The sequence below is a fragment of the Vairimorpha necatrix genome, chromosome 3, assembly GCF_036630325.1.
Source record: "Vairimorpha necatrix chromosome 3, complete sequence".
In the NCBI taxonomy this organism is placed as follows: Eukaryota; Fungi; Microsporidia; family Nosematidae; genus Vairimorpha; species Vairimorpha necatrix.
The window spans coordinates 1,300,032-1,316,795 of record NC_088818.1 but is presented as its reverse complement, the minus strand read 5'-3'; the positions used below and the strand labels follow the sequence as shown (position 1 = coordinate 1,316,795).

Here is a 16,764-nt window from a genome sequence, read left to right as displayed (position 1 = left end):
ATCACGTATAATAATACAAGTCCATAGAATATTTATTAAAATTTTTAAAATATAAATTTGCTTTTGAACTTTATTTTCACGTAAAATAATGATAGTCTCTGAACGTTTATTAAATTTTTTATCAAATTTGCTTGGCGTCTTACAGCAAATCGATTTATTTCATCTTTTTTTCTTTTATATATATGATTTATAACGATCTCTATACAATTCATTGACAATATCTTCAGAAATGTCTTCTGGTTTATCAGTGTTAATAGAATCATCTTCAGCAAAAAATAATTCTAATTCTGCGATTGTAAGATCGATCACGTCTTCGTAGTCATTTTTTTCTATGTTTTTTTGCATATATTTTTTACAGCCACTAGAAATATTTGTTTTTAAAAAATAATTAGGAAGTTGGAAATTTGGTTCAGTAGGAATATAACAAAATGTTTCTGTGTCCTCTTCAATATTGAGAAAATGCGATTCTAAAGGTTTAAAGTTTTCTATTAATTTTTTTATATTTTCTGGCTTAACATCACAAGCCTTTCGTAATTTGTAAAGACGTTCTTGGAAATTCATTTAAGGGGAATAAAAAAACATTGTAGCAAAGTATTTATTAAATTTATGAGACTTAAAACTTAAGATGATTATAAAATTGCCAGAGAATAACATCTGTAAATAATAAAAGATAAGATAATTAAAATTCTAAAAATTCTGAAACTTAAAATCATAACTTATTTTACAGATCTGAACCAATAAAGCTTTATTTATAAAAAAGTTATTTTGTAAGATCTTAACTTTTTTATAAAATTCTCAATTACTTTTCTGCTTATCCAAACCTTCCGCCCACGATTGGTAACTTTAAAAAATATATGCCAAGGATTTCTATTTTATATTTAAGAATCCTCATTATCATTTTACTGTTTGAATTTAATTACAAAAATAAAATGACTTCTTTTGAATATATTAAACTTAAAAAAATGCAGTTTTTATAAAGCCCCAACCATGGGGCTAGCTTTTTAAATTTCCATAATTTTACCCCATGGAAGAAAACCACTACGAATCTTTAAACGAAGACAATTGTAAAAAAATTTATGATTTTGTTATGTCTATGAATAAATCAAAAAATATAAAAAAAGGAGTAAATGAAGTAACGAAATGTATCAATAAGGGGACAGCCCATTTAGTAATAATAGCAGTTGATGCGGAACCACCAGAAATTACATTTTCCTTGCCACTACTTTGTGAAGACAAAGGAAAGAAATTTGCCCATGTTCAATCTAAAAGATCATTGGGTAAGGCTTGTTCATTAGAAAGACCAGTGATTGCTTGTTGTGTTTACATACCAAAAGATAAGGAAGGGCTTAGAATAGAAGAAAAAATTAAAGAACTTTTAGATTAAATTATTTATTTATAAACCTTAGTGTTTACTTTCAATTTCAGTTTTTATTCCTAATTTGTTCATATCTGACAATATTAAAGATTTGATTTTTTTTATCTTTCAATATGCCTGTCAAATTAATTTAAGAAATAAATTAATAACGTTATTAAAATATAATTAATACTATCTTGACTAATTACAAAATACAGGTAAAATGATTTTTTACCCCTTTTATTTCTTATTGGCTTTGATCTTTTTATAAGTTAATTGCCCTTTTTTACAATGTCAGATGAAAAAGAATTAGTCAAAGAATTTAATAAAGTCCCACCTCTAGAAAGTGCTGATAGCGAGATATTATGGAATCTACTAGTACAATTTTGTTTGTGCCTAGGATTACTCTTCTTATATATTTTTATAAGACCTAGAGTAAAATGGTTATATTCTCCAAATATACAAGGAAAACGTAGTCATCCATGCTTTGGATATGATGGTTATTTAAGTTGGATAGTGCCAGTAATAACTGTCAAAGATACAACACTCTTGATATTAATAGGACTAGATGCTTTTATGATGTTGCAGACTCTTAAATTTATATTTAAAATTTTTTTTATCTTGTGTATAACGGTATTACCTGTCATTGGTTATGTCTACTGGAATTATTTTTTATTTATTGATATCGCCAAAAACCAATACATCACAAGAATGTCCATAGGAACATATTCAAATTATAAGACCTTCTACTATCTGATACTATTTTACGTATATTTGATTAGTATATTTATTTTTTATTTTATATACATTTATTATAAAAGATATACAGTTTTGAGGCAGCTTTATCTACGGAATCCATCTATTTTAACATCAATAATAACACTGAAAAAACTATCAAAACAATTTTCATCCGCCGAAAAAGCGGCCGAATATTTGAGCTTATCAAATCGGACACTTTTGGTTTCTAATCTTCCGGATTTTATTAATACGGACAATGACCTAGCAAATTTTTTCCAGGAAATGAAATTGGGAAATATCGAAGAAGCCATTTTGATACACGACACGACTCATTTGAGAAAACTTTATGAAGAAAAAAATGAAATGATAGAAAATATCGAAAAAGAAATAAATTCAATTGTAATTAAAATGAATAAATGGTCAATAGAACATAAAGAAGATTGTTCGGAGAGTTTTGAAAATTTTGAAGAATCCTTACAAAATACAGTCGATAGCATTTTTCTGGATGAATATGTTGATCCCGATAGAAAAAAACAGATTCTGAAAATATTTATAAAATCTGATGATAAATTTAGAACAATGTATCATGACAACGTAAAAGCCTTGGACTTTTTCTTTGATAAATTAAAAGTAATATTGGAAAAAATTTATGAAGAAAAAAATAAATTGAACCAAATAGAAGATAAAAAAGATGCAAGTAATATTTTAGAATTAACCGAAGAACAAAATGCACTTTTTATACCGGGATATATTGACAAAGATGCTAGTTTTTTCCCTTTATCCCATTTTTTTAATATAGACAAATATGGGGTGTATTTTTCTCTAGACATTCCAATTGGAGCAAAAAAAGGTTTCGTTGTTTTTGAAGATTACAAAGACGCGAGCATTGTCAAACAGGCAAAAATTGGATCGAAAATTTTTTCTGTTGATGCCAAAACAGCTCCTACGCCGAATGATATTATTTGGCAAAATATTAATAAGAGCGGGTTTATTTCATTCGTATTCAAATCTTGTGGTGATATCGGCTTTATTATTTTTAATATTATTTTTGCCTATTTAGCTGTTCAAACTATAGAAATGGTAAGAATAGATAGATTTCAACAAAATGGTTATATCTACAAATTTTTCAAAAATCATCCAGCTATCAAAGATCTGTACACTGGTATAGTTCCGGCTCTAGTTTATAATATTTTGTTAGTTATCGTCCCAATAATCATCATTACATCAGTGAATCTTGAAGGTTTATATTCTTATTCTACGGCGCAAAAAAGTACAATGTCAAGATACTCAAATTTTTTATTCTTTAACGCCTTTTTGTCTGTGTTTTTTGCTTCGACGATATATTCCATTTTAATGGATTTACTTTCTGGAAAATTAACTCTTAATGATTTTACTACGCAATTAGGTAAAAATATTTTGTCGTCAGTTACACTTTTTGTGAACACGGCTATACAAAAATCGTTGTTTGGTTTGGCCATGTTGCTGTTAAAACCTGGTCCTTTGATTGTTAATCATTTTATTAGCAAATTATTTACATATAAAACAAGAAGACAGTTTGAACAATCTGAATATGCTCCTCCTTTTGATTTTGGTACTATGTTTCCCGAGTTACTAATAGTATTTCCCATGTTGTTTTCTTATACTTTAATCTTTCCTTTTGTATTAATACTTGGACTTTTTTACTTTGGACTTCTATATTTATTTTACAAAAATGAATTTTTGTATAGTTCTAGAAATCATTATGAGTCAGGTGGTAAATTTTGGGAACAGGCCATTGTTTTGGTCATATATTCCATTTTATCTTTTCAATTAGCTACAGCGGCCGTGTTATTTTTCCATGGCGAAAAAATGATTTCTTTATTAATTTTACCTATTTGTTACGTTACTTTTAATTTCGAAACCAACCTGAATACATTATTTAGTAAGAGTTGTAATTCTTTTCCACTTAATCATCAGGAAAGTGAATATTTAGATGAGTTTACTGATAAATTACAGCTGGATAGATTAAATTTACTTGAAACATGGGAGGAAGAAACGCCCACTAGAGATTTAGACAATATATCTCTAGAAAACATGGGATTTAAAGATGATCAAGAAGTAATGACGGCATCTTCATATTATAAAGATCCAGCTACATCTAGTAGTATGACAGAATTGATTTTGCCTCGAAATTTCTTTAAACTTCTAATAGAACTTAAGAAATTTGATAAAGGAAATTTATTTGGATATAAGAAATCAGCCATTTGATAGAAAATTAAAATAAAAATTTTTACATTTATTTTTTTTGAATTTTTTTTTGTATTGCGCCCGCCATTTTTTTGATTATGTTTTGGGATGCTAAATATTTATTTGTTTTTTTTACGCGATGTTTCTGCTTATATTTTGTAGTACTTCATTTAAATGCTACTAAAATTTTAAAACTACATAGAACCTGTTTTTCTGAGTATTGAGTGTTATTATTCGCCTTGTAGTTTATTATCGCAAATTGCACATTTTTTACCTTTACTTGCTTTCCTTTTTTGATGGAATACGTATCTTATTATAAATTGACTTATAATTTTACATCGACACGTTTTTATTGTGTAACATTTCTGCAATATTTAAAAATAAGCTTTTTTTAGTATATAAATTAAATTGATTTTTTTTAATTTGTTTTAACCCCATGGGTTTAAAATGTAATAATTTAAAATGTAGAAGAAATATCCTTAAAATATGTCTCATAACAAATTGTTCACATGTTTTCTGCCAATCATGTTTTAATATGATCAAAAAATCGAAAATATGTGCAGCCTGTAAATCTTTATGTAATGATTCTGATATCACGATAAGAGAACTAGAAATATTGCCTAATATCGTAGGCTACAATCCGACAGAAATACTAGACGCCTGTAGAAATGCCATCTCATTCTGGGAATATCAAAATATCCAAGAATCTGCCATATTTAATGCAATTAACGAGCAAGCAGACAAATCGTTAAACACTCTAAATTATGAAATGAAAAGCATAAAAGCGAATTATGAATTAGAAATTGAGTCATTGAAAAATACATTGGATCGTGTTGAAAGATCTTTAGAGCGCGAGAGACAAAATAATTATGAATTGAATATACAATTAGACGAAAAAATTAAACAGTACCAAAAGTTAATACTTAATAGTGAAAAGTCTAAGTATAATAATAGGTTGGGAGATATTACAAATATGAAATATAATGCAAAAGATGAAAATAAATTATAAAAACTTTAAATTATTCTAATTTGTTGGTTAAAAACAACAAACTATTTTGCATAAATAAAAAAAAGTATAAATATTTTGAATTTGCATGAATCTTAAGAAAAAAATCATGCTAATAAAATTTAATTATTAACATAGAAAAACAGTACAAAAGACCATCTTTTGGAATGTACTTATTAGATCACATTGTGTTCCTATTTTTGTATGTCCTAAAAATGCATTTATTGCTGATAGAATATAGTGAATGAATTAAATTAGTACCAATCCTTCCAGTTTCAATTTTATTATTTTCATATTGAAAATAAGATTTTTTGGATTCTTCAAATATATTTTCTGATTCCTAGACCCATTAATGAGTTCTGATGAAGATTTTGAACAAATAAATTTTAGTTGTCCAGAAGCAGATAGTGAGACTACAGATCATTCAGAATTATTATGTGATGTTAATAATTCATTTGAAATTAACACAAATAAAAGCGAATTGTCAGTTTCACAAACATCTGAGGACGAAAAATCTTTTTTCTCGAGTGTTACAGACGCTGAGAATTTAGAAGATAAAAAAGAACAATCTTTTAAAAATTGTGCGCATGAAATTGACAATACAAATTTTGAAGATGAAGCCAATTTATTCTTTTCAAGTGTTGCAGATGTCGACAATGCAAATTTAGAAGAAGAAGCCAATGAAGACGAGATATTTTTCTCAAGTGTCGCAGATGAAGAGAATGAAGCAGGTGAAGACAATAGCTTTTTCTCTAGCGTTGTGGATGCTGACGAACCAAATTTAGAAGGCGAGGTTAGTGAAGAAAATTTATTTTTTTCTAGTGTCGCAGATGTTGATGAAGCCAATGAAAACGAAGAAGTCAAAAGAATTAAAATTTTCGATGATAAAAAAGATACTATCTCTGAGATTGGAGAATATAAATCAAATGTAAATTCCGTTTATTCTTCGGAGGTAGGATTTAAAACTGGAAATAATAGAAAATTGGTAATTAGTGCCGATATTCTGAACAGAGCCCCAAACTTTTCACCATTGTATAAATATGGACCAATAAGAAGTTACAATTGCCCGCAAAAGGGTCATATTTCAACAGAACTTGATGAAAAGAACAGATTTTTATATCATTTTAACAAGATAAAAGAAGATTTTAAGAAAACCGATCCAAATCTATTAATTATTCAATATAGATGGGCCTGGTTAAATTTGTTTATAAACAAACAAATTGAATTAGGATATGAAACTACTAGATTATTGAAGATCAGTTTGACCAATAGAATTAATTCTGAGTATTCTATAATTCGCAGAATCATAGAAGGAGACGATGTCTCTTACAGATACATGATAGTTTTAGTACTTAATATTTATAAGGATATTCTCGAAGTATACGATGGAAATTATTCCTGTAAAATCAAAGTGGATGCTTTGATTATGAAATTATTAGAGTCTAAGAAGTTTACAATGGGATTTAAGATCAAGTTATTTGGTTGTAAATTACTAATTAATCCCAATAAATCCATTTTTGAGTATGACGACTCAAATCCCGTAATGTCTGCATCTTACAATTCGTTTGATTTCGCCTTACCGAACAGAGTCCTAGGATATCGTAAGAAGATCTCGTTTATTAGAAATATTAGAGATATTAAAAAAGAAGGCGGAATAATAAGTTGCCTGAAAGGTCAAGTAAAGAGGATTATTGAATCTAGATATGTTGTACAAGTCAAAGGATACAGAAATTCAGTAGAGAATTTAGAGACAGAGTTAGAAAATATAAAGAATTTAATAGAAAAGACTAGAGAAGAAGTTACAAATGAAGATGTAAAGATCAGGAAGTATGTCCGGTTTATTTTTGAGGATTTGACGGGGGAGTGCCTTGTTACATCTTGGACTTATACGGATGAGATTAAAAAAGATAGAAAAATGATTTTATGTGGTCTGAAGCCTGTTTTGTCGGCCTTAGGTCTTCATTTGACCACATGTAAGAATACATATATTAAGTTTTGTAACTAACTAGCGTATGCTTCCCGTTTTGAAAACAGAATAAAAGATTAGCATATAAGACTATAAATACATACAAGATCAAATAGTTTCACAATACTATAAAATATTAAGCAAATTAAAGCGTTCTTGCACTAAGGATATACTCAAGGTATTAATTGAAATATTTGTCGCCATTAATTTCTATGGTAAAATTCGACTCAACACTTGGCATCTTCTAAGCTAGCCTTTAGGCAACTTTCTAGACTCTATATAGATAAGTTATATACATAGAATATAATTTAATATAGATAAATATATAAACTAGATATTTAAGGAATATAACACATTTATTTTTTACAAGATCCAAAAGTCATTAAGCAGAAGAAATAAGCTTCTCTGCAATGCAGACCATTTTTATATTCTTTCAAGAAGTTGTGCATCAAAATAATTTGACTGCGATTGTGATTACGGAGACTAAATTCTGAGCAGAGTTTATAAAGCACAAAGGCAGTAACTTGGTGGTCTAATTGTTTATTCCTCAGGTACACTACGTTATATAATTCGAGGAAGCATCTAATTTCTTCATCTCTTGCTTCATTTCTTCTGTTATATCTGTGCAATACAATGTTCAACAATTGAGTTCTTTCGTAGAGATTCAATTCGAGAATGCAAATTGGATCGAGCAAGAAATCGGCAGACAAGAATTTTGATTCATGGCAGCATTTTAGACTTGTGTCGATGATGCATTTCTCCTTGCTATTATAGAAGCAGCATGAGTTAATATTGTATTCTTTTTGGGCACATATTAATAGTTCTATGTATTCACAGAGTTTTCTCTCGCACTTAAGATTATTATAAATCACATAGAAACATTCTACATACAATCTCTTCTCTAAAAAGTTCTTGTATCTCTCGTAGTCACAGAAGTCTACGTAGTAAAGGCATCTCTTGAATATTATATAAAGCTCATGACAATGTCTACCATCATTTCGATCAAGTCCAATACTATGATTTGTATTATTATAACTACGACATAAAGATTTTAAAATGCATTCTAAGAGATAGAAATTGCATCTTAGAAGATTACTTTTAGAATAACATCCCAATTTACTATCTAGAGCCGCAAATGTAATCAAGTTGTCTTCACATTCAATATCATCTACACGAGATGTGGGACATCTTAAAGAAGAACTTCTATCAAACAATCCACGTGAAGGTTTGTCTAAATAAGGGAAATTATTGCAAGATCTCTTACTTTTTTTTTCATAACTATGAAATCCATATCGAGATGCAAAGAGGAATCCGAAATATACTAGAAGATTTGTTTTATTCATTTCAATGGGGGCATATGCAGAATCTTTTTTATACTTTTGTAAATTAAATATGTAAACAAACAAACAAGAGTAAAAAAGAAAATGGAATAATTTGTAGTATTTGGGAAAATGGATATCTTTATACTACTGTGTATTTTTCTTTGTTTGTTTGTGTAACAAACAAAATTGTATGAAAATGACCAAAAACATAAACATATTTTGAAAAATCAATATATTTAAAAAAGTATATATTAATTAATATAATATAAATTTTACATTATATAATTAATATAATAGAATATAAGTTTAGAGTATAAATTTTTAAATATAATTATAATATATAAATTTTGTATCATATTTTAAATATATTTTAATTGTTTGCTATATTTCTTAATACTCCATTTTTATATTTATTCCCTGGGTGGATTTAGAATTCTGATGTCCACATTATCATTGACTAGATCTTTAGTGTTCAGTGGTGTAATAAGTATTACTTGTGTATTTGACTTAGCAAAATACTCTATAAATCTCTGAATAATATATTTCCTATTTAAATCATCCATAAATACATCAAATTCATCTAAAATTCTAATAGGACAAGAAATGTAAGGCCACAAGGAAAATAAAAGAGACATGGCAGCAAAAGACCTCTCCCCACCAGACAAAGTCTCTTTGGTCCCTGCAATCCCGAAATTATGCACTTCCATTTCTAAGAATAATTTCTCATTACTGTGGTCAAACTTAAGCTTTCCTTTGTAGCCTCGTTTGAGTGTCAATTCTTCAAATCTCTGTGTCGCATTTTTGGCTATGAAATCCTTAATTTCTTCCCTTTTATTTATTCTTTGTAAATAGGCAGCGTACACATCTTCGATCTTCTCTTTATTGATTTTTATAATATTTTCATAATATCTTTTCTTCTCTAAATAGTCATTAATTTTCTCTTGTGTCTCGTCTTTATTCCCGATTTTCTTAGTCTCTTCAATCTCAATTTTGAGACGAGAAATTTCTTCATTAATTTCTTGTGTTGGCCTAGGATTTTCAATTTCTGGTATTTGTTTCTTTAATTCAGATCTGCAAATTTCAAATTCATTCATTTTTTCTTTATATTCATAATTCAGTTCACTTCTTTTCTGCATAATTTTTTGTAAATTATCTTTAGAAATATTCATTTTGATTTTATTTTTTTGTATCTGATTTTCTAAATCAAGACTGGAAGGATATTTTGTATTCAAAATATCCTCCTTGTCATTTTCTTGATCTTTTATATTTTTTTTTAACATCTCAATTTTCTTATTCAGTGAATTTATCTGGTTTTCTAGAGATCTGTACGAATCTGCTAAATCTTCATTGTTCATCACTTCATTTTTATCAAGAAATAATTCCTCTGCATTTTCTAAGTGTCTTATTGTCTCGGCCAACTCTCTTTCAGATTTGTCTATTTTATGTAAAATCCTCTCTAAATTAGTTTTAGCCTTCTCATATTCTGATGGTATTTTCATATTCGGCTTATTTTTCATTAATAAATCTAATTCTGATTGAACATTCTTCAATTTATCCCTTGGTTTCTCAAAATAATATTTCTCTGATTTTCTAGGTGCAAAATCGGAAATTGATCCATTCGTTTTTTTGATTATGTCCCCATTAATCGTATAAATACAATCTATATTTTTAGGATCTGTTCTTATAACTTTATAAGCTTCAGTTCTATTTTCTATTAAAGCTTTCTCCTCAATATTGGCCATGACTATAAGTTGATTCATAATTATATTATTTTTACAATCTATTACATCCAATAAAACTTTATAATTAGGGTTCTTTACATATTTGATTAAATCTCCAGATTTACTAGATGGTACTAAAATCGAGAAATTAACATTAAATCTTTTAAAAATCTCTGAAAGTTTATCTCGATCTTCTCTATTAAAACAAACAAAACTTGTCAGGTATTTCTGCAAGACAATGCTGGCTACTTTCCACCATTTTTGTTCTTTTAATTTTATAAAATCGCAAAATGGTCCTACGACTTTCTCTTTAAAAGATGTTGCATTTATTAATTTTAGAATATTTTTCATCTCTGGGTGAATACAATCATTTTCACTTTGTTTATTACAATAATCAATTTGTTTCTGTAACATATAAACTTTCTTTTTATATTCTTCAATTTGTTTATCTTGTTCTTCTTTATTTTTCTTTTCTCTTTCATAAATTTTATTAATTTCTTCTTGTTGAGTCTTTGCGATTCCTAAGTCATTTTCTATCTTGATCTTTTTATTTCTAAATCTTTCTCTTTCATCTTCTACCGTATTTATTTTCTCTAGTCTTTTTAATAAATCTTTTTTTATATTAAAAGATTCTTTTAAGAATTTCAAGTCATTTTCCATATTTCTGATTTTTTTATTTGTTATGGATATTTTTTCTTCTATCTGAGACATTTTAAATTTATTGTCATTTCTCATTGTCTGAGTTTGCTCAATTACAGAATCTTTTTGAACTTTCAAGTCTTCTAATAATTGCATATAATTCGTATAAGTAGTCTGTTCAGTAGAATAATCCTTTTCTAAATTCAAAATTTTATCTTCAATTACTTTTGCTTGATTTTTTGATTTATAAATACATGTCCATCTCAATTCATTCTCGTCGTTTTTTATTATATTTCTTAAATTGTCTATATTTGATATTAAAGTTATTCTCTTTGTTTCTTTCTCTAGATTTTCCTCTATTGACTTCACATTTCCTTCTATATTTTCTATTGTCTCTTTTAGAGTCATAATATTTGACTCATATTTTTCATTTATTAATTTTATATCTGCTATTTCTGTGCCCTTTAGAAATAATTTATACAATAATTCGGGATCTGCACTACTTAAAAATTTCTTACTTTGTTCCTGAGTAAGATAATTTAGAGGATTTTCTAGTCTGATATTAAAGGCATCAAGTATGTCTTCAAGATCTTCCATCTTATGAGACCAGACTGCTTTAGATTTATTGTATATTGAAAATGTACTATTTTTGATTGTTACTCTTTTTTCAATATAAATAAAATCTCCAAAGAAATCATATTCAAATTTCTTCGTATTATTTAGTACACATTTTATAATAAAATATTGTTCTCCTGTTTTTATAAGATTTCTAAAAGAATTTCCTCTTTCTAAGTTACTTGATCTTTGACCAAATAATATTCCCAGAGAAATCATGATAGCACTTTTTCCACTTCCATTTCTTCCTCCTATACAAGTAAATTGTTTCTCGAAATTTATTAAAATATGATCATGACACATAAAGTTTATCAGTTCAAGTCTCAAAATTATTACAGACTCATTGTAATTTTCCAGATTCATAAATTTTAGATGGGTCTAAAAGATTTAAATTATTAAGAAGGACGAATTAAAAGCAGAAAAAATTATTTTTCTAAGACAGTACTAAAGTTTCTCTCTATAATATCTTATTTATACATAAACATAGTATCTTATTATATAAATAACCAAAAATTAATATATGCTTTTTCTAATAACATAGATAATTCATCTACAAGTGTTATTATTATGCTTTGACAAATAAACTAATATAAATTAATATGAAATAATATTATCTGTCGATTAGACATGTTTTTAACTGCAAAAGTAATTTAAAGTCTCAAGATTGTCGAGTTTTAAAATTATTGAGACACTAAATAAAACAGGGTAAAAGACATCTAATACGAAGACGAAATTGTCATTCTTCTAATCCATTTCTGTTTGTCAAACACAAGAATATCAGGCGTTTTTTTCTATATATTAAAAATCGCAGTTTCTTATTTCTCCTAAATTATGCAGATTTTTTTTATTTATGCATAAAATAGTTTGTTTGTTTGACATACAAATTAATTTTTTTTATTTCTCTAAATATTAATAGAATAAATGTAATGTTTATAGTAAATTAGATACATTTGTTAAAATACTTTGATTTTTATAATATTTTTATTTATTTTTTGTATAAAATATTATGCAAGGCTGATTTCCACTGTATTGACATCTCCCTGAAGACACAGAAGAATCATTAAAATTTATCCATTTTCCATTTCTTTTACTTGATGAAAAATAATGCCCTCCACTTAAATCTCCAATATGACAAACTATCCCATTTAAAAAATAAATATTATTACAGAACTTTATTTGCTCGTCTACTTCTATGTCGTCTTGTGTCTTAGAAAATCTCGAATTATACCTTTTTATAAATAAAATTAATATTTTAGGGTAAGCTATGACTTCATAACTTTTTACAGCATAATCTGAATAACTGCACTTCTCACATTTCCATAATTTCCCTCCGTCAACATTTTCACTCTCAAAAAAGCCTGATAAAATGTCTTGTGTGTTTTTTTGGACTTCTCCTTGTATCATATTTGTACTAACAAATGTCTCAGACTTATTTTTACAATTTGGGCACAAAACTGTCTGCTTTAAAAAACTGTGAAATAAATTAGCGATAAAATTCTCAGCGCAATGATCTTTAAATTCACTAATATTTTTACACATTTTGTATTGATTCGGTAATTCCTCATGTAAAGCATCTAGAAATCTTATAAGAAATTCGTGGGCGTCTTGATGTAACCCATTAAAAATGTCTATTTTGTTATTTAAAAAATTCAAAAATTTTTCAGGCGACAAAGTGTTAGATTTCTCGTATTCATCGATAAACAAAGAAAAAGCTCTAGAAACAGGCTTAGAAGCATCAAATTGAGAATTTTTATAAAATTCTATTAAATCTCCTGATGATAAAATGCATTGAATACTCGAATTAAAAAAACAATTGTTTCTTGCGTTTTTTATTCCTTTCGGTTGTAAATAAATTCTTTTGTCTCTTATAACCATATGAGGGTTGTAAGAAATAAAAATTATTTGTAAATTAATTTTTGATACAAAATAAAAATATAAAACAAAACTGTATTAAAACACAAAACAAACAAAATTGTAATAAATAAAAATTTAAGTACTTAAAACTATAAATTTTAATAATAAAAAATATAAGACAAGAAAATAATTTAATAATTATTTTACTAAGCAATATTATTGATAACAAATTTAAAATTGTTTCAAATTTTCAAACAGGGTATTCATTAATACTATTAAAAAGGTATTTAATTTTAAATCAAATTTATTTGACATATGAAAAAAAATATCTAATTTTTTAATTTATTTTTTTTCATTTGTCAAAAAAATCTAAAACGTTTCATTTTGAAACATTAAGTTTTAAAGAAAAATATAAAAAAGAAATTATATTTCAAAAACAATGAATAGTCTCATTTTAATTTTCGTTATTTCTATATGTCCTTTCATATTCGCAGCGGAAGAAAAAACTCCAGAGGAAAAAGCTGAGGCGGAAAAGACTGCCAAGGATGCGGTAGCTGACGACAGTGTAATAGTAAATGGCGAGGGGCTGAATGATGCCACAGAACCCGATTCAGAATTGGTAAAGAATAAAATCTACGCGCCTAAAAACCAGAAAGCTTTAACAATGACACAAGTAGCAGAAGAGGCCAGTAATGATGGACTAGGCGCCGTGTCCTTGCTTGCTTTGTATGCAAATAATTCGGCCTTAAAAACTTTGCCTGAGTCAGTTTTCCAAATTGCAGAGCAGCATCTTGAACATGCCACTAAGACCGACGAGCAGATGGTTAATTTCGGGGAAGGGCTAGAAGGTTATACAGGAGATTCAAAAAAGAAAGAAGAGGAGAAAGAAGAGAAGGAAGAAAAGGAAGAAAAAGAAGGAAAAGAACCTGAAGAAGAAAAGGCAGCTGAGGAAGAACCAAAGACAACTGAAGGACAACAACTTAAAGGCAGAAAGAAATAATTTAATTAAATACATTTTATAAATATTATTTAAATGTACAGTCTTAATATTGCTAAGGAATATTGCATATAATGACTTCTTTACTTTTTATGTAATTATTTTCAAAGTGAAAGATTTCTTTTATATATTATGTTTATTCATTAATTAAAAAATTCTTTCTATTTCGAAACGCATAAAAAACCAATAATTGAAAAAAAAAAACAAGGCGACTATTTTAAAATTATAAGATGTGATGAAGAAGAGGTAAATGCAATTCAATGCTGACAATAGAAGACAGAGCACTTTTGAATTTTATTAAAAAGATATAGTTTTTTTTCTCCTCCCCCCAATGGAAGTTAAAAATCTCTACAGCAGAATATTTGTCAATGAAGTAGCAGCCATAGAATACTTAGAGGCTTTAAACTTCTACAGACATACTATAAAGTGCGACTGTGGCCTTGTTATGGACAAAGTCAAATCTAAAAATTATTTGGAAGGAATCTGCTTTTACTGTACAAATGGCTGTAAAAAAAGAAAAGGCATCAAAAATGGCACTTTTCTCCAAAGTTCAAGAATGCCCACACATATACAACTTAGAATGTTGTATTGCTGGGCAATGAAAATGACCAACCCAGTGGTAAGCACAACATGTGAAATTTCTGAGTTCATATATATTTGTTTTAAAGGCCGGATTTTGGAAAAAGTTAAAAACGAAATTAATACATCTTTCGAAAAAATAGGAGGTGTAGGTAGAACAATTCAAGTTGATGAGGTCGCAATACGCAGTGGGAATATAATTACGAATCCCTCTATAAAAGAACATAACTCGCTTGGGATAACTTGGTTGGTGTGTGGTGTAGAGAGCGAAGAAAACAACTACTTTTTAAAAATCATTCCCAACAGAACTGCGGCCGTAATACAAGAGATATTTAGAAAATGCGTGGTAAAAGGAACTACAATAAGAACTAATGACTCTGATTTATATAGTTCTGCTGTCCATGACTTTGGATCCCCTCATGAAGTCGTAGATCACAGTGTAAACCTTACCAATGTTTTAGGTCAAAGCAGCATTAAAATAAAAAATCTCTGGAGTCGTTTAAAGGCAGAATTAAGAAAAATCAAAGAAATAGAGCACGTTAATATGGAAGATTTTACCGGGGAATTCCGGTTTAGATCTAAACATCGGCAGACAAAAAAAATTGACACATATGCAGAAATTTTCAAACAAATATTGTTGATAGAATAAATTTCATCTATAATTTTGAATGTGGTATATAACAACGCTAACACTTTAATTTGAAATCGCAGCTTACATTCATTTATTTTAAACAGTTTGGGACTCTTTACAAAATCAAATGAAACATATCTTTGCGCAGTGTATAATGTTTTATTTTTTAAATGTTAATAATTAACTAGTAAATGATATTTCAAGATAACAAATCTTAATATATAATTTAACCTACTGTAGTACATTTATAAATAAGCTTTTTTTCTAATACCAAATCATAATAGAAAACACCACAAGAAAAAAAAGTCATTTAACTTGTAAAAAATATGTGTATATACAAAAAAATAATTGCAAAATGAATTGAATTCTTTTTAAAGAATACTGAAGAGTGAAATGTGATGTAAGCAATATATAATTTATATTTAAAATAAATAAATATAGACCTCATGGCCGAGTATCATTTTATAAATATTCTCTATTACTTAGATTCTGTGTATATCTTCATAATTACAATCAAATAATTTTGATATAATCATAATTTTTACATACATACGACTGTTCATACGCTCTAAACTAAAAAAAAACATAATATTCAATTTGTTTTAATTTGAAGCCTAAAAATAATGAAATATCGTTGATTTAATCAAAAAATATTAAAAAATAGTCCATTTTAGAAGATAGCCATCAGATTTAGCAATAAAAAATTAGAACTACATTTCTTTGATTTTTTAAGATATGAAATCCAAACTGTAAGTTATAGGCATTTCAGAAAAAAAATTGATATAAATATTTTATAAAAAATCTATAAAATATTTTTTGAATCAAATGCTTCAAATTAAGCCAATACTTCTGAATCTATAATTCCTTTTTACAAAAGGCTATTTAATATGAAAAATTTTACATTTATTTGGTCAATAAAAGGAGTATCAATGTAGATATTTGATGACGAAGATCCAGAACATATTTAAAGACCTATTAAGCACGATATTCGATTACATCAATATACTTTTTACATAAGAAAACAAATAAAAATGTTTTGATAACTTTATTATATATAAATCAGATCTCATTTTAAACATAAAAAATTCTATACATTAATTATCAATTTTTTAAAAC

General features: G+C 27.3%; 10 protein-coding genes across 10 annotated transcripts; 6 read left to right on the top strand and 4 right to left on the bottom strand.

Annotated features, from left to right (window-relative positions):
• Window positions 1-174: 174 nt before the first annotated feature.
• On the bottom strand, window positions 175-561 carry VNE69_03361 (uncharacterized protein; the record flags this gene model as incomplete). The annotated part of the gene is made up of 1 exon (XM_065473225.1): window positions 175-561. One exon carries the CDS (start codon window positions 559-561, stop codon window positions 175-177), a length of 387 nt encoding a protein of 128 aa, XP_065329297.1.
• Window positions 562-1,024: 463 nt separating this feature from the next.
• VNE69_03360 (NHP2-like protein 1 (NHP2L1)) lies at window positions 1,025-1,384 on the top strand (the record flags this gene model as incomplete). Its single annotated transcript, XM_065473224.1, has 1 exon — window positions 1,025-1,384. The coding sequence occupies one exon, from the start codon at window positions 1,025-1,027 to the stop codon at window positions 1,382-1,384; it is 360 nt and encodes a 119-aa protein (XP_065329296.1).
• A 261-nt stretch (window positions 1,385-1,645) lies between these two features.
• Window positions 1,646-4,339, top strand: VNE69_03359 (calcium permeable stress-gated cation channel 1; the record flags this gene model as incomplete). The annotated part of the gene is made up of 1 exon (XM_065473223.1): window positions 1,646-4,339. One exon carries the CDS (start codon window positions 1,646-1,648, stop codon window positions 4,337-4,339), a length of 2,694 nt encoding a protein of 897 aa, XP_065329295.1.
• A 415-nt stretch (window positions 4,340-4,754) lies between these two features.
• On the top strand, window positions 4,755-5,327 carry VNE69_03358 (E3 ubiquitin-protein ligase CCNB1IP1 (CIP1); the record flags this gene model as incomplete). The annotated part of the gene is made up of 1 exon (XM_065473222.1): window positions 4,755-5,327. The coding sequence occupies one exon, from the start codon at window positions 4,755-4,757 to the stop codon at window positions 5,325-5,327; it is 573 nt and encodes a 190-aa protein (XP_065329294.1).
• A 349-nt stretch (window positions 5,328-5,676) lies between these two features.
• On the top strand, window positions 5,677-7,329 carry VNE69_03357 (DNA-repair protein BRCA2 domain-containing protein; the record flags this gene model as incomplete). Its single annotated transcript, XM_065473221.1, has 1 exon — window positions 5,677-7,329. One exon carries the CDS (start codon window positions 5,677-5,679, stop codon window positions 7,327-7,329), a length of 1,653 nt encoding a protein of 550 aa, XP_065329293.1.
• A 317-nt stretch (window positions 7,330-7,646) lies between these two features.
• Window positions 7,647-8,633, bottom strand: VNE69_03356 (putative spore wall protein 30; the record flags this gene model as incomplete). The annotated part of the gene is made up of 1 exon (XM_065473220.1): window positions 7,647-8,633. The coding sequence occupies one exon, from the start codon at window positions 8,631-8,633 to the stop codon at window positions 7,647-7,649; it is 987 nt and encodes a 328-aa protein (XP_065329292.1).
• A 389-nt stretch (window positions 8,634-9,022) lies between these two features.
• On the bottom strand, window positions 9,023-11,950 carry VNE69_03355 (structural maintenance of chromosomes protein; the record flags this gene model as incomplete). The annotated part of the gene is made up of 1 exon (XM_065473219.1): window positions 9,023-11,950. The coding sequence occupies one exon, from the start codon at window positions 11,948-11,950 to the stop codon at window positions 9,023-9,025; it is 2,928 nt and encodes a 975-aa protein (XP_065329291.1).
• A 618-nt stretch (window positions 11,951-12,568) lies between these two features.
• Window positions 12,569-13,462, bottom strand: VNE69_03354 (ubiquitin carboxyl-terminal hydrolase; the record flags this gene model as incomplete). The annotated part of the gene is made up of 1 exon (XM_065473218.1): window positions 12,569-13,462. One exon carries the CDS (start codon window positions 13,460-13,462, stop codon window positions 12,569-12,571), a length of 894 nt encoding a protein of 297 aa, XP_065329290.1.
• Window positions 13,463-13,880: 418 nt separating this feature from the next.
• On the top strand, window positions 13,881-14,441 carry VNE69_03353 (putative spore wall protein 5; the record flags this gene model as incomplete). Its single annotated transcript, XM_065473217.1, has 1 exon — window positions 13,881-14,441. The coding sequence occupies one exon, from the start codon at window positions 13,881-13,883 to the stop codon at window positions 14,439-14,441; it is 561 nt and encodes a 186-aa protein (XP_065329289.1).
• Window positions 14,442-14,769: 328 nt separating this feature from the next.
• VNE69_03352 (DDE-TNP-IS1595 domain-containing protein) lies at window positions 14,770-15,666 on the top strand (the record flags this gene model as incomplete). The annotated part of the gene is made up of 1 exon (XM_065473216.1): window positions 14,770-15,666. One exon carries the CDS (start codon window positions 14,770-14,772, stop codon window positions 15,664-15,666), a length of 897 nt encoding a protein of 298 aa, XP_065329288.1.
• Window positions 15,667-16,764: the final 1,098 nt, after the last annotated feature.